General features: G+C 34.3%; 1 protein-coding gene and 1 long non-coding RNA gene across 9 annotated transcripts in view; one reads left to right on the forward strand and one right to left on the reverse strand.

Moving 5' to 3' along the window:
• Positions 1-16163, reverse strand: part of RIF1 (replication timing regulatory factor 1) — a 63239-nt gene that overhangs the window by 14382 nt on the left and 32694 nt on the right. For 6 of the 8 annotated variants that reach the window (XM_036422272.2, XM_045575699.1, XM_045575698.1 and 3 more), the window contains 10 exons: positions 16009-16109; positions 13594-13680; positions 12902-12975; positions 12250-12430; positions 10961-11068; positions 10446-10595; positions 7531-7630; positions 3219-3483; positions 1888-1930; positions 58-260 (listed from right to left, as the gene is read on the reverse strand). In XM_036422272.2, the coding sequence (XP_036278165.1) occupies positions 58-260; positions 1888-1930; positions 3219-3483; positions 7531-7630; positions 10446-10595; positions 10961-11068; positions 12250-12430; positions 12902-12975; positions 13594-13680; positions 16009-16109 (1312 nt within the window). The remainder of the gene's footprint in view (positions 1-57; positions 261-1887; positions 1931-3218; positions 3484-7530; positions 7631-10445; positions 10596-10960; positions 11069-12249; positions 12431-12901; positions 12976-13593; positions 13681-16008; positions 16110-16163) is intronic. The other 2 variants (XM_045575697.1, XM_036422273.2) reach the window with 2 other exon arrangements.
• On the forward strand, positions 8573-9131 carry LOC123651673. The gene is made up of 2 exons (XR_006740550.1): positions 8573-8710; positions 8910-9131. It is a non-coding gene; the product is annotated as an uncharacterized LOC123651673 (long non-coding RNA).

The raw sequence follows: 16163 nt of genomic DNA on the forward strand, positions 1-16163 counted from the left end.
TTTAACTAAAAAATGAATTTACAAGATCAAGAGAATAACTAAGTAAGATTAGCATACTTTAACTCTTCGGGATAAATCAACGTCGTCACTTTAGCAAACGTAGCATTCCAGAACTGAGCACTCTGCTTTCGAATCTGCTTATTCTTGTGCAGAAATATTATGCATAATAATGGGGAAATGTGTTCAAGAAGTTCACTGTCGTAAGTCCCGGTGTAGTTGAAGTGAAGATAAGCAATGATTTCTCCGAGCAGCTTTTCTAACTGAAAAAAGAAAAAGCTTATTAGGATAATACTTGAAAATATACCACTTAAAGCAGCAAAAAAATAAAAGCACATAGCATACTAAACTAAAATACGCACTTGTGACTATTTCAATTTTTAAAATTCAAATAGCTTTCGAGAACGTTCCAGGTCCGCAGAGCCGTTAAGACACATGAGTTATCGCGGGGCTTGACGAGGTCTGCGAGGTGCCCTGGAACAGCCTGTGCGCAGGCGCAGTGTGGGTGCGGCCTGGGCTGCCTGTTCCAGGCCTGTGGGAGGCGGGGCAAGGGCACCGCCAGGCTAGATTGAGTGTCCTCAGGGCTAAGGGAGGGTGATGGGAGGCGGCCTGGAGGACGTTTCCGTTTCCGAGGCCACCAGGGTGCAGGGTCAGGGTGGAGGCCTGGCGCTATTTAAATCGCACGTTCCCACGCCACGCCCACAGTAGGTAACAACCCTGTGGATATTGCATGTTTACGCGTGCTTTTCCATATGGAAAAATGCAAGATTCCTAAAATAACGCTTACTTCTGAATGGGGTTAAAAGTGGTTTTTAAAACAACTTCTGGTTTTTGGTAATGAACCTTAAATAATGTTGCTGGAAGAAAATTTTTAAAAATTTATACTTAAAATGGCCTTTTAAAAGCTTCCATCCATCCCCTTCAATATATACTATATAAGCTGACAATTTATCAAGTAACTTTAAGGTTACTAAAATTAGAACCTTATTTCTAGCTTATTTTCTATTAACAGAAAATTTTGTTTTCACATCAATTTTAATCGATTAAGTGTTTATACAGTTGTATATACAGACAATTGAAACCAGTTATCCCCATAAAGAGATGATAGGAGTTATATAAATTTAAAGAAATATTTTTAAATCCTTCTTTTAAAAAACTATACTTTAAAAAAGTAAAGCTTTGCCGTGAACCAGCATGATGAAAATGTTGTCCAGAAGGTACAAATCAGTGTTCTTAAAATGTGGCCTCCACCTTAGCCATCTTGGTTCAGTGGTTAGAGCCTGGGCCTACTGACTGAAGGATCCAGAGTTCGATTCCAGTCAAGGGCACATCCCTAGGTTGGGGGCTTGATTCCTAGCCCTAGTAGAGGGTGTATAGGAGGCAGCTGATCAATGAAACATCATCATTCATGTTTCTATCAATCTCTCTCTCTCCGAAACCAAATACATTCTTAAAATAAATTAATTTAATTAAATGTGGGCCTCAGTCCAGCAGCATCAACATCACTTGGGAACTTGTCAGAAATGCAAATTCTCAGACTCCATGCCACTCCAGGGCTAAAGCCTATTGTGTTTTAACAAGACTCCAGGTAATTCTGCTGGAGGAGAAAGTTTGAAGGCCAGTGGTATAAACCCTATAACAGGGATAGAGGTCCAGAAAGCATGATTTAATAATAACAGGCCCAGGTCCCTAACCTGCAAACTGAAAATTATTGCAAACAAACATACAAAATAAACCATCCTTTGTTTGTCATATTATTAGATGTCCATTAAAGTTGAAGTATGATAACACCTTTAAAAGTCAGCAATTTCTATTAAGGAAGACAATTATTTAAACCCTAACATTTTCTCACCATGATGTATGTTTATGGGTAATTGTCTATTTTTTTACCTTGTTGTTCATGTAACTATATACTTTAGGAACTTCATCAAGCCTGTGAAGAAAAAAAGATGCAATATTATTTATATTTTAGAAAAGGTAAACCTAAAAGTATGAATGCAGCCATAAAATGAGACATGCATGTATAGTGATATTTAAAAAAAAAAGTACCAAGACTTTTTTTTAAAAAGGACAATTATCAAGTATAAAGTATGGTATAGACCTATAAGTATCAGTTATTTCTGATGAAGCTTAAGAACTATAAAAATGATTTCCAAAAGGTTAATAGATTTGAGGCTCTAGTTTATTCTTTATAAAATCTGTTCCTACGAGTGGGGACTCCCAAAAGGAAGGCAGGGAAGGGTGGGAGGGAGGAGGTAATCAACCAAAGACCTTGTATGTACATATGCATAACCCATGCACACACACAATAGGTTGCTGAAGGCCTGGGGTGCGCTGGAAGGAATCAATGGAATAAAGGAAGGACATATGTAATACTTTCAACAATGAAGAATTACTAAAATTAAATAAAATCTGTTCCTAAAACTTTCTCTGTGAATTTAATTATAAAACGTAGATTATATTATGATTGCACAATATAAACTTGTTATAAAGAACACTGATGAATCCTTGCAACTGTTTTTAAAAAGTATATTATTTGCAATTTTTTAGGTTTCTTTAAGGAATTACTTGTTTCAATTAAATATAAATAAAACTTTGGAAGATAATTCAGAAATATAAATGTATATATCCTTTTAAACCAATAATTTCACATCTAGGACCTTATTTTGCAAGAAGTGGCAAATGTAGACAATGACTTAAATATAAATACATTCAACTGCAACATTGTAGGTTAAGAGGGGAAAGGCTAGAGAAAAAATAATATTATGTTCATTAATAAGAATATGGATAAATTTCATGAAGCCCTATGCAGACATTAAAAAGAATGAGCTTCTTAGGTGTATGGTGCAAGTAAGATGCATATATTTAGTGGATACCATATACTAAATTGCAAAGTAGCATGTCAAATATACTTTGATATACATCATACATTTAATAGGTATGCTTGTTTGTATTAACAAATCTAAAAAGATACACACTAAATGGGAAAAGGGGTTAGACTAGCATATAAACTTAAAGGGCTACCAACTCTTACCTCATAATTATGTATTATTTCAACTATCTTTTTAACAAACACATGATCTAATGAACTTATTATCCTCTCCACTAAATTGTAAAATATTACTATCAGCAACAAAGCTGATAAGAAAACCACCAAAGTTTGCTACCTAGATCTCAATTTACCTACTTATACTTCAAAGCTATTAAGCCCAAATACTTACTTTGAGTTTTCATAAAATAATGCCAGAGGTCTTGTTAAAGTTGCAAATATTTTTCGCATCATAGAAGGCAAAGAAATATGTCCAAGTACATTGGAGAGAATGTTGGTGATTGAGTTCCCAACAGTGAGAAGAGCATCAGAATGTGCTTCCTTGAGGCTTAGAGTATGGAATGAATAGATGACTCTCACAATAAGTTTAAATAAAGAAGCCAATTTGCCAAGGGGCTCCTTCTTCTTTTTGGACCAATCTGAAGCTCTCTTCAGTGCTAAAATAAAATTAAATTTATTAAAAACTCAAGTGCTTTGAAAAGTATTACTGTCCATCTTTAATTCTAACATTTAAATGATAAATGCATCTAATATACTTACTTCGGTTGCAATACCACAAATCTTAAAATACACATACCATTAATGGATGAATATAATCACAAAATTAGATGAATATCTAAAACAAAATAAATATCTAAAATAAAATTAGAGAAAAAAGGAAAAAATTAATCCTTTTCTCTAAGGAAGCATTTAAAAAGTTTACTTTATCGTCTTAGAATTTCAACAACTAGCTACGGCAGAAATATTTTTTTAAAGCCTCGATTAAAAAAAAAATAAAAAATATATATATATGTATGTATGGATGTATATGTATGTATGTATGTCGCGGGGACCGGTTTGGCTCAGTGGATAGAGCGTCAGTCTGCGGACTGAAAGGTCCCGGGTTCGATTCCGGTCAAGGGCATGTACCTTGGTTGCGGGCACATCCCCAGTAGGGGGTGTGCAAGAGGCAGCTGATCGATGATTCTCTCTCATCGATGTTTCTAACTCTCTATCCCTCTCTCTTCCTCTGCGAAAAATCAATAAAATATATAAAGAAAATAAAGAAAAAAATGTCTTTAAAGAAAATGTCTCTTAAAAGCACTGTCCAACTTTTTCTTTGTACCCTCCATCTCTGTTAAGGTGCCTAACCTACAAGGATGAACCCCATTCCAAAATTACTTTTGTTTCCCTCAATCCATTCTTTTACACTAAGATGTCATATTAAAGAGAAAAATCTAATTTAGTGCTTTCAATTAAAAATATCAAGTAGTGAAGTGTAAAACAAATGCTACTAAAAGAAAGTCAAGCCGAAGCCGGTTTGGCTCAGTGGTAGAGCGTCGGTCTGCGGACTGAAGGGTCCCGGGTTCGATTCCGGTCAAGGGCATGTACCTTGGTTGCGGGCACGTCCCCGGTGGGGGTTGTGCAAAAGGCAGCTGGTCGATGTTTCTCTCTCATCGACGTTTCTAGCTCTCTCTCTCTCTCTCTCTCTCCCTCTCTCTCTCCCCCTTCCTCTCTAAAAAAAAAATCAGTAAAATATATTAAAAAAAAAAAAAAAAGTCAATAATCCTCCCTAGAAACAGCAGTTTCCCAGAGATGAATATAAATTGAAATATCTACCCAAAAATTCGTGGCCAGGATGTTGAGGATGAGAATACCGAAGACTGGTTACAGAGAAGATAATGATTAAACAGTAAATGTATTGAGAGTAAGGAGGGCCAGGTTTCTCACTATTAGAGAAAGTAGGCAAATACAGGAAAGGGTAAGACTCAAATATCTAGAGTAGGGGTGGGAAATCTTTTTTCTGCCAAGGGCCATTTGAATATTTATAACATCACTAGGAGCCCAATGCACGAAGATTCATGCAAGAATGCGCCTTCCTTCCCCTGGCTGCCAGCACTGCCTTCACTTTGGCCAGAGCTACCTTTCCACCTTCCCACTCTGCCCAGAGGCTAAGAGCGGCTGGGGTGGTGCAGAAGGCCTGCCTCCAGCTGCTCTGCACCTGCATATACAAATTAACCTGCTGGTTTGTTAATTTGCATACTCAGTCCTGATTGGCTGGTGAGTGTGGCAAATGTATAGTCAATTAGCATTTTATTCTTTTATTAGTGTAGATTCTCAGGCCATACAAAACTATCAACTTAAAAATTACCTGCTATATTTGGCCCAACATTTAATTAACTCACCCCTAATGCCTTGGCAGGGCCAGACTAAATGATTTTGCAGGCCTGATGTTCCCCACCCCTTATCTAAAGAAACAACTGTGTATAGTCACAAACACATCTATTTCTACCACCCCTATCCACTAAAAAGCTCCAGAAACAGCAGTACCATAGTGGCAACGAACAGATCTTTAAATGCCATTCTCTCGGGTAAAGGAACCAGGTTCCTTGGAAATATAAACTCACTTTGGGAATCATCCTAGTGTTTCAGGCAAAAAGCATCAATGAATGATAAAGTCATGACTGTAAATTTGCTGAGGAACAGGATATTTAAATATCTCAAAGTATTTGCCACAAAACATTAATTTCTTAATTGCAAATATTCACTAATTTACTTTACAGTAAAAAACCTGGCAGATACCATCCTAACAAATAGTAAATGTTAACATCACCGTAATAGGACAAAATGGCATGATGCCTGCTGACATAATGCACTAGAAAAGACTATGGTATTACTTCTGAAATATCCTTGTAAATAAATTAATGAAACCTGAATTTAATATTGACAAAATATCAACAAGGCCAGTTTGAGAGATTCTCAAAAAGTAAATAAGCCTGTGCTCTTCTCTTTTGCAGGTCATGAAAAACAAAACTTGGGAATTGTTCCACATTGAAGACTTGTGTACAACTACTTTGAAGTTATTCACGAAAATGTATACATGGAGGGGGGAGGTGAAAATAGTAAGAAAAATACAACCAACTGTTAATTGAGGAATCTAAGTAAAGGATATAAGGTATCAGTAAAAAATTATTTCTATAAAACAAATTATTACAAAATCAGAGTTATCAAAAACCCCAAGTGATCTTGACAGATATCCATAAATACTTTCTTTCAACTATTTCTACTTTCTCCCCTTTCTTCCTCAGCTTCTCCTGGCAAATTTTAGAAATCACCCCCAGTATGCATAATTTTAAGTAACAAGAACACCTCTTCTAAGGAAAGTGAAAAGACAAACATGTAATTGTGGATTTAATCCTAATTTTTCAGAATTAACAAAATAGGTAGAATTGTGTCAACACAGGGATGCTCTTACCTGTTATATGCTAGGCACATGTTTCTCTCTATTACTACTTAGTAAAAACTGAAACATAAAAAACAATTCTAAAAGTAGCCTATGTTCTAGAAATATTTACACTAATTCATCAATTATGGATATTACTAAAATAATGTTCCTACCCTTTATTCAAGAAAAGTAATAGCTCTAATTATTACTGGAAGGTTATTTTCTAATAATATAAATATATACATGGAATCTCATTTCTGCAACTTAATTCCGGAAGGCTGTTTGAATACTGAATCATTTTTTCGCATTAGAAATAATGTAAATTGAACTAATTCATTCCAGACCTCCAAATGATGCTGTTTTAACCTTTTTTACATACATGTCTATTGTACTGTTTAATCTATAAATAAGTACTTTAAAAACAAAAAGAACATGACATAACTTAACAAAAAGGGAAGAAAATGAACATTAAAAAATGAAAATATACCAATAATTATAAGCAGAATCAAAAGCAAACAAAAATAACAAAAAAAAGAAAGAAAACATTCACAGCACAGAATCTTGAGATTTTAAGTAGTAAACTAACTCATATTTATGCATTCTTTCCTTTGTCACCCAAGAGATACGTGACTGAGAAACGAGGTTCAACTGTATACTCAATTCATGGAGACATTTAATTTCAAAGAATCAATTAGATTAAAATAGCTCATTATTAGAATGAACCAAAGCATATAGTTTTAAAAATCATACCACTATGTTAATTGTGCAATTTTAACTAAATAAAAATGAAGTTAAATTTTTAGAATCATTTTTTTTCTATAAATCATAACCAATTAACCACTACCATGATTTTCTATTAAACTTAATGTTAACTCAATGATTATTTCAAATCAGACTACCAAGTAAGAACATTTTTATTTTAGCAAATATAAAAAGTTTCTTGTCCAGATAATCCCTTGCACCAAATGGAGTAAGTAAAATCATTTGACTAGGCAATGTCTAGACAGAATATTTGTCTTTCAGAGTTATAACAAGGAGTAAAGACATTTTGTGCATGTGTGGAGGGCGGAGAAGGGAGGGAGGGAAAAAGGAAGGGAAAGAGAGGGAAAGAAAATGAGTATATTTCAAAAGTATTCCTAGCACAGTAACTGACATTGTTATACAGTATCCAAAATAGGTAAAATGAGCTGGGGAAAACCATTAGAATTTGTCATGGCAGCAGTTTAGAAAGCCAGGTTTATAAAATATTTGAACAAATAAAGGTAAAGAAGATACTTACATTTAACTCTGGACTGAATTTTAATATTATATGGTGAGAAGTCGATGCAATCAACCACTACAGTAATAACATGAATGATCCTATCCAAAAACAACAAATTCTAGAGAAGAATAATTAAAAGTATTAAAAACTTTCAATTACTGGTATAGTTTTCAAAAACAATAAGCACTGACATAATTGTAAGACTTTTACTCCCATATATAATTTACAATAACACACAATATTTTATAGTATATGTTATGTTAAGTATAAGCTATGAATATTTCTCAGTTAACTGCTGTGTGCCATGTATTATACTTTTTTTCTCAACATACCGAGAAAATAATTCAGCTTTAAGATGGCCATAAAACTCAACATATAAACAAATCAATTGAGAATGGAAGAGCTACATTTATCATTGATTTTTGATCGAATTCCTCTGGAAAATTACAAGTCTTCACTAAACAAACAAAAAATTAAAAGGTTGCTAAGCTACCTCACTCCCCTTCCTTCCCCTCTTCCAATCCAACTGAAATAAAAATAAGCCCATCCATAAAAGTATCAGAGATTTTTCTGGAAATTTATTTAAACAGGGCAGGTATTTTGTGGAGATGTGGGAACAGGTTTCAAGGAAAGACTAAAAATATAAGGAAACCCGAGCACAATGAGTCTAAGAATACCTCAATAGCTTTCTGCCTAGCTGGCATGGCTCAGTGGTTGAGCATTGATCTATGAACCAGGAGGTCACATTGATTCCTGGTCAGGGCTGGATCCCCAATAAGGGGTGTGTAGGAGGCAGGCAACCAATTATCACTGCCATTTCTCTCTCTCTCTCTCCCATCCTCTCTCAAAAATGAATAAAAACTTATTTTAAAAAATAGAATGGACTTTAAAAAAAATAAGCAAAGCACAAACACATATAGAGAAATAAAAGGAACACAAGATAAACCCCAAAGGACTAAAAACCATGATTATTAGTCCCTCATTGAGCGGGTGTGGGTGGAGTTTTCATCAGTAAATGCCTCCACTTTCTGTATTACCTGCTGCTGTTGTATTCCTCCATCATAAAGATTTAGAGCGGGTCAACCAGGTCATTACATCTTAATAACAAGCATTACTGTAGAATGATTGTGTGTAGATACCCGTTAGCCATTAGGGTGTGTTTTTTTAACCCATTGTGTGCGTGGGTAGGATTAGAAAGGTTCGTGGTTGGAAAACCGCAGTTCTCAAGCCACATAAGGCTCTTTGGCCCCTTGAATGTGGCTCTTCCACAAAATACCACGGCCTGAAGTGGTATTAGAAGAAGTTTAAGTTGAAAAAATTTGGCTCTTAAAAGAAATTTCAATTGTTGTACTGTTGATATTCGGCTCAGTTGACTAATGAGTTTGCCTACTGGAAAGGTGAACTGTTCAGAAATTGTCTGAACTGATTGTGGCGACGAGTGCTGCTCTGGCATTCATCCAGGAACTATTAGCAGGAGCGGCACCGCCCATCTAACATGAGCATAGGTGCTTCATAACAAACATTACTAGCATGTTCAACTGCATAATGTTCTGGCACTGTATTTTGAATGATATTAATTTATTAAATACATGTATATATCCAAAATAAAAAAATAAAAACCTACATAAAGGATTAGAATACTGCTAATGCAAAAAATTTCCTGAGATGAAGATACAGTGCTTTAGATTGAAAAGGTCTATCCAGTATTTAAAAGAATAATGTAAAAAGATGCCCGAAAATACATCCTGGTGAAATGTGTAAGTTACAAACATTATGAAAAAAATATCTTAAAATGTACAGAAAAAATGGCTAACAAGAAAATTAACATCAAACTATACATTTGCAACAGAAGCGATAACAAATTAACTCTACTGCAAAATTCTGTGATACAAATTACCCTGTATCAGTAAATATAACTAAAATGCAAATCTTTTTAACAAAACTTGGTAGGTGGTAAAAAATAAAAATTTGTGGAATTGTAATATATCCATCTCTTCACTTGATGGGCTAGAATCTTAACTTCTACAGGATGTTAACTCTTCAAATCTGACAGATTTGAGTAGTAATTTCTAAAAGAAACAGGACAAAGCCCCGCTGGCGTGGCTCAGTGGTTGAGTGTTCTACCTATGAACCAGGAGGTCATGCTTTGATTCCCAATCAGAGCACATGCCTGGGCTGTGGGCTTAATCTCCAGTGTGGGACATGCAGGAGGCAGCTGGTCAATTATTCTCTCTCATCATTGATGTTTCTATCTCTTTCTCCCTCTCTGAAATCAATAAAAACATATTAAAATATAATAAAGATAAAATAGAAGAGATAGATAGATAGATAGATAGCCTGATTAAAATATTAGTAAAGCCCTAACCCATTTGACTCAGTGCATAGAGCGTTGGTCTGTGGACTGAAAGGGCCTGATTTCATTCAGGTCAAGGGCACATGCCTGAGCCCTGGGCTCAATTCCCAGTAGGGGGCCTGCAGGAGGCAGCCAATTAATGATTCTCTCATCATTGATGTTTCCATTTCTCTTTATCCCTCTCCATTCCTCTCTGAAATCAATAAAGACATTTAAAAAATAATGAATAAAATGTTAGTAAAGGAAAAAACAAAATGAAAAAGATGTAAAGAACATATACTCTATTTCTAATTATATGAGAATTTAAATATACTTATTAAAACACAGATCCCATCTTTACTTACATGCTACATAAGACACAGTTAGGTTAAATAAACTGGTAAATATATAAAAAGAAAACCCCAAATCCAACTCGGAGAGTAATATGCTAAATGAAGTCAGTCAGTCAGAGAAAGGTAAGTATCACATGATCTCACTCATATGAGGAATGTAATTAACAGAAAAAATTGATGAACGGAGTGGATCCAGAAACATGGAAATAATCCTTTAAATTAAAAGATCAGGATCAGGATAAACTCACCGAAAAGTCTTCATCTTCCAAACTGACCAATATCTTGGAAGAAAGCTCCTCACAGCACAAATTCTCTTCTGCAGTTGCAACCAAAGCAGCACAGCGGGCAAATGCTCTATATAATTCTGACCAAGTTCTAAGTAAGGTCTTCATGGTGGCCTAACAATAACATTAAAACAAACACACACATCAAAAACTTGTGTTTTATTTACATGTCAAATACCTAATAGAATACATTATTAACATTTAAAAAAATACTAACATTAAAAGTGTTAAAGAAGAAACAAGCAGAGGATAATCAATTTGCCATCCACCAACAAAGCTCTAGTGGGAGAACCGTAATAATGCCACAATACCAAGTTATCAAGTGTTAAAAGTTATCTCTTCTCTATTTTTCTTTTTCCCATATTGATTAAGTCATTAAAAAGTCTTGAAACAATTACTATGAGAATTCATTAAAAAGGATAAAATAATGTTTTCAGAAAAATGAAAATTCCCTAAGTAAAAATTTGACATCACTTTACCTCTGAAATTTTCTGTGCTGAAAAAATGTGTTTTATTGGTAGAGTCAATGCACCATAGATGGCACTAAAATTATGTTCTAAGGCATCACCTTGATTCACTTCATTGGTCTGAAACAAGAAAAATTATAAATTAGGTATATCATCTAATTTTAGTGTGAGAATTATTAATATCATACAATATGTAGTGAATAGAATTGTGTCCCCAATGTTCATGAGATGGTAAACTCCTCACACTATTTGGAAACAGGGTCTTTGCAGATATAATCAAAATTTAAGAAAAGGGGAATTTAGACAGAATATATAAAGAAGAATGCCATCGGAAAATAAATGGTTGAGATTGGAGTAATGAATATATGTCAAGAAACATCACGAATTGTCAGTGACCACAGGAGGCTATGCAAGAGCCATGAAAGATTCTCCCTCAAAAGGTCCAGAGAAACCTGCCAAACACCTTGACTTTGAATTTCTGACCTTCAGAGCTATAAAAGAATAAATTGCTGTTGTTTCAAGCTATCAATTTGTGGTATAATTTGTTATAGCAATGCACTGTTTCAAGTCCTAAAAAGGAATCCCAGAAGTGACTCCAAAATTGTTTATGGTACTACACACTGAAGGTAGCATTCAGTAAAGGCCTTAAAAAATAGCGCCTTGCAAGTCCTTCAAACACTGGGAAAATATTTAAAAACATGCACCTATTTTCTTCCAGAAGAATGTGTTTAATGATGTGCTGGCTTGAGTAGCCAAAATAAGGCTATTGCAGTCTCACTTAATAAATTCTTTGGAGTCATCACTTCATTTGAGTTATTGTGAAATATTTCCAGAAAAACGATTTTTTAAAGATTGTAAGGACTAATCAACTCTCAACATATTACTGATTTACGCACTACTATATGGCTTCACTAACATGGCTTGATCATGAGAATCCTCCTAATATACAGTTTAGACAAGATGACAGTTATTATTCCCCAAAATGCAAATATTGAAAGAACTCAAGATATACACATGAAAATTTGTATCATATGTGAGTGTTCCGGTATTAGACACTCTATTGGAGAAAATGAACTAGATTAGTCCCCCTTAAATTATACTTTATTGAACAATAAGGCAGAAGTGCAATGAAAAGAAATCAAGTAATCTTAAAAGCAGAAAATGAACCAATCACAGGAAAAAATATTTAATACCTTCTATTCAAATGAAAGCTCCTATTCATTTATTCAAATGCTCTAACAAGAAAAAAATTCCTTAAATCTTGGGGGAAACATAAAATATGTAGTAGACTTTTATCATACCTTATTAATCAACTCAGTTAATGGAATGACTATAATACTCCACATTCTCCAGAGATGCTCCTTGTTTTCCAACTGTTTTGCATTTTGTTCAATAACATTTAAAACCGAGTCACTGAAAGCTAGTGGTGAAGTTGGACCAGAAAGAACACAACCTACAAGTGTCTCCAGGTTAAGAAAAAACCTGAAGAGAAAATTTTGAACAATGAAATAAACTGTACATTTTCCCAAAATACATTAATTACACTGCAATACAATTCTAAAAATAACACAGAAACAAGAAGTGAATTCCGAATCTTATTTTTTGACAAATTTTATTATATATTGTTAACCCAAAGGATCTTATAACAAAGCCAATTTTCCAAGGTAAACAAAGATCTTTTCAGCCCAGCCAGCATTGCTCAATGGTTGATCATGGACTTATGAACCATGAAGTCACTGTTGAATTCCGAGTCAGGGCACATGCCCAGATTGCAGGCTCAATCCCCAGGGGGAAGAGGGAGAAAGTGTGAGAGGGAGGGAAGGTGCAGGAGACAGGCAATCCATGATTCTCTCTCATCATTGATTTCCTATCTCTCTCTCACTCTCCTTTCCTCTTTAAAATCAATTTTAAAAAAAGTCTATATTTTAAAAGAATATTTTCAGCTTAAATTACCTTTCATCTTCTACACCATATCCCAAGAGATTATTGTTGAAAATTAATTGAATTAAGAATAAAGCAGGCGTTCCCTGAAGAAAGATGAGAGGTTGCAGTTAATCTTCTTGTCATAAAGAGTGCAATCTTCTTGTTACTCCCGTTTTCTACAATTATGTGAAACATGATCCTTTTAAGGTTGACAAAATTTAACTTATAACATATATGATAAAAAAGGGATAAGTGTATTTGAATAAATTGACCAAAGAATCAATCTCTTTATTATTTTAATCACAGCTGTTCCATGTACAATGAGAAATGGTGACAGATTCCAGACATAAAAATTGTTAACTTAAAACTTATTGGCCCAACAATACTTATATTCTGCTGATATTAAGTACACCTTTCACAATTCAGACAATGTTACTAAACCTGCAAAATTTGTAACGTTAACCAACACTATTATTATGTACAAGCAAATAGAAAACTTTCTTTCTGAAACCCGTTTTTAATCCCAGAAAATAGTTTCCTTAATAGTGATGTACTTAATTTTTTACATTATTACTCTATCAATTTTTTTCTTTAACATAATCAGCACATCCAATTTTCTCAAAATTTTACAACTTAAGACTCACTATTTGAAGAAAGGGAAATCATGGAACTTTTCTTTTTTTGGCTCATTTTAATCATATAATAACATTTAAGATACTTGCATTAAGAATATCCATATTAGCAACCTGATATGCTGGTGAACCTAATACTTTCTGAGGAAGTCCTTTAATTGTAATTTCCATGAGAACCTAAGAAAGACAAAGATTTTATTATAAGTGATCTATATACGTAGTACTTTATATAAAGACCTACATAGTATTAACTCTATTTTTAATTGAAAAATTTGTCATGATACTTTCATTAAATATGTTGTCATATAATGTTGCACTAGTTTAAAAAGTTCAAATGCAGAAATATAAAAACTAAAATGACAAAGTCCTTTATTTCCAAGGATAACTAATGTGAGTTTAGAGTTTATTTTTCTAGACCACCTAAATTTCCACATATATGTACCGTATTTTTCGGACCATAAGACGCACTTTTTCCCCCCCAGAAGTGGGGGGAAAAAGTCCCTGCATCTTATGGTCCAAATATAGCCTACACATATACTTAAAAAAAAAGTTTTTTTACTTGCTCGGCTCTGTGTGGTCTGTGTGCTTGCCCGGCTCTAAAATGGTTCTAAATGCTGCTGTTTACTTTACAGGGTTGATTACATGTGTTTATGACTGTGATGTTGGGTTTTAATGCACATAAAATATTTTAGGACACTGTTTCAGAATCTTTTTTTCTTCATTTCCCTTCTCTAAAAACTGGTGCGTCTTATGGTCCGGTGCGTCTTATGGTCCGAAAAATACGGTAAGTATACCAAGAAACGTCTTCTATGTGTGGCTGTCATACTCTTTTATACCATTATACAAGTGATATTTTACTAAAATAATATGACCTTCATCTGACTTTGTGGAGTTTTCACATCAATATATGTAGACACACATCTAACTGCTATATGAACATACATAATGCAAAAACATTTTTCTATTAATAGCTCTTGAGGCTATTTCTAGCTTTTTATATTACAAAAAGAAATTCTTCAATGAATTACTTATTCACAGTACTAGAATTAAGTATTTCTAAGAATTCCTAACAAAAAGCTGAATCTAAGACAAATGTGAGAACCTAGCAAACTGTTGACCCAAAATATCACTAGACTGGTAATTAACCTGAACTATGTAACAAAAGGACGTAACAAAAAGGAAAACTGTTAGTGAAAATATGGTTCATATATACTCATTTAAAGCAGATACTAATGATAATAAATAGCATTTGTTAACTCATTTACTTTGTTCCTGGAGTATTGTACACATATCAAACCATCCTGAGAACACTGCATTATTTCTTAACAGAGACAAGAAAAACAGATCCATTGCCCTACTTCATTCAGCTAATAAATAGGCTGAGATTCAACCTAGCCAGCTCCAGAGCCCTTGATATTAACCATTATGCTCAACTGCCATACTAGGCATTGTCACAGCACATACAGGAAACAGATTCAGATTTTATGTAAGGGTATTATTTGCCCCATCTGCAGCTTATTTGGGAAGATTCACTATTATAAAAAGTACACTAATTAGCTTTTCTCCCACTCCCCTCTACATAAAAGAGATGTTTAATATCAATGTAACTATGTTGGTTAAAGAGATTTCATTTAATGCCCTGGCCAGTGTGGCTGAGTTGGTTGGAATATCATCCCATACATAGAAAGGTGGCAGTTTAGAATTCCAGTAAAGGCTTGTACCAGGGTTTCAGTTTCGATCTCCCAGCCCTATGTGGGAGGCAACCAATTCATATTTCTCTCACATTGATGTTTTCTCTGTGTGTGTGTGTGTGTGTGCGTGTCTCTCTCCCACTCTCCCTAAAATGAATAACATATGCTTGGGTGAGGACTTAAAAAAAAAGGGGGGGGGGGTGTTCTTTTAAAATGCAAAGATCCATAATAAGATTGTTACATTTTCTTAAGTGTACAAATAGCAATTAGTGGAGCTTGGCAATCTGTTTTAAAATATATTTTATTCTTTTTTTTTTTTTTTTTTTTTCAGAGAGGAAGGGAGAAGAATAGAGTTAGAAACATCAATGAGAGAGAAACACTGATCAGCTGCCTCCTATACAGCTGATATAGGAGGATGTGTCCCAAACCAAGGTACATGCCCTTGTCTGGAATCAAATCTGGGACCCAGTCGTCCGCAGGCCGACACACTATCCACTGAGCCAAACCAGTTAGGGCGAGCATAGCAATCTTGTCATAATATTAGTGTTCATCCAAGTTTTTTCAGTTCAAGTTTCATGTCCTTTACCTAATTTTCTCTCTGTAGCTTATCCTTCTTCTCATTATAATGAAAGATTTTTACAGTTGACATTATAGCCATTACTTTGTTTTCAATTGACTATTAAGTCAATGGAATAGCATTTATTACATGGCCAACTCATGTTTAATACTTGATATTTCTCAAATCCTGATCTGCAATATAATTTCAATTTCCAAGAGTGGTTTTTAAAAACCAGCATATAGGTATTGTACTTACCAGTGTTTTTGATACAGGAAATACTTCCGATTTCACTATGGTTTGCAAAGATTTTAATAAGAGGGTCAAAACCTCAGAACCTGGTCTCTCTTTTTTGTTACCTACGGACAAGTAAAAGCATGAATGTACTTCTAAACATACAATTACTGGAGGCC

This window comes from Pipistrellus kuhlii, unplaced genomic scaffold, assembly GCF_014108245.1.
Source record: "Pipistrellus kuhlii isolate mPipKuh1 unplaced genomic scaffold, mPipKuh1.p scaffold_m20_p_7, whole genome shotgun sequence".
Lineage (NCBI taxonomy): Eukaryota > Metazoa > Chordata > Mammalia > Chiroptera > Vespertilionidae > Pipistrellus > Pipistrellus kuhlii.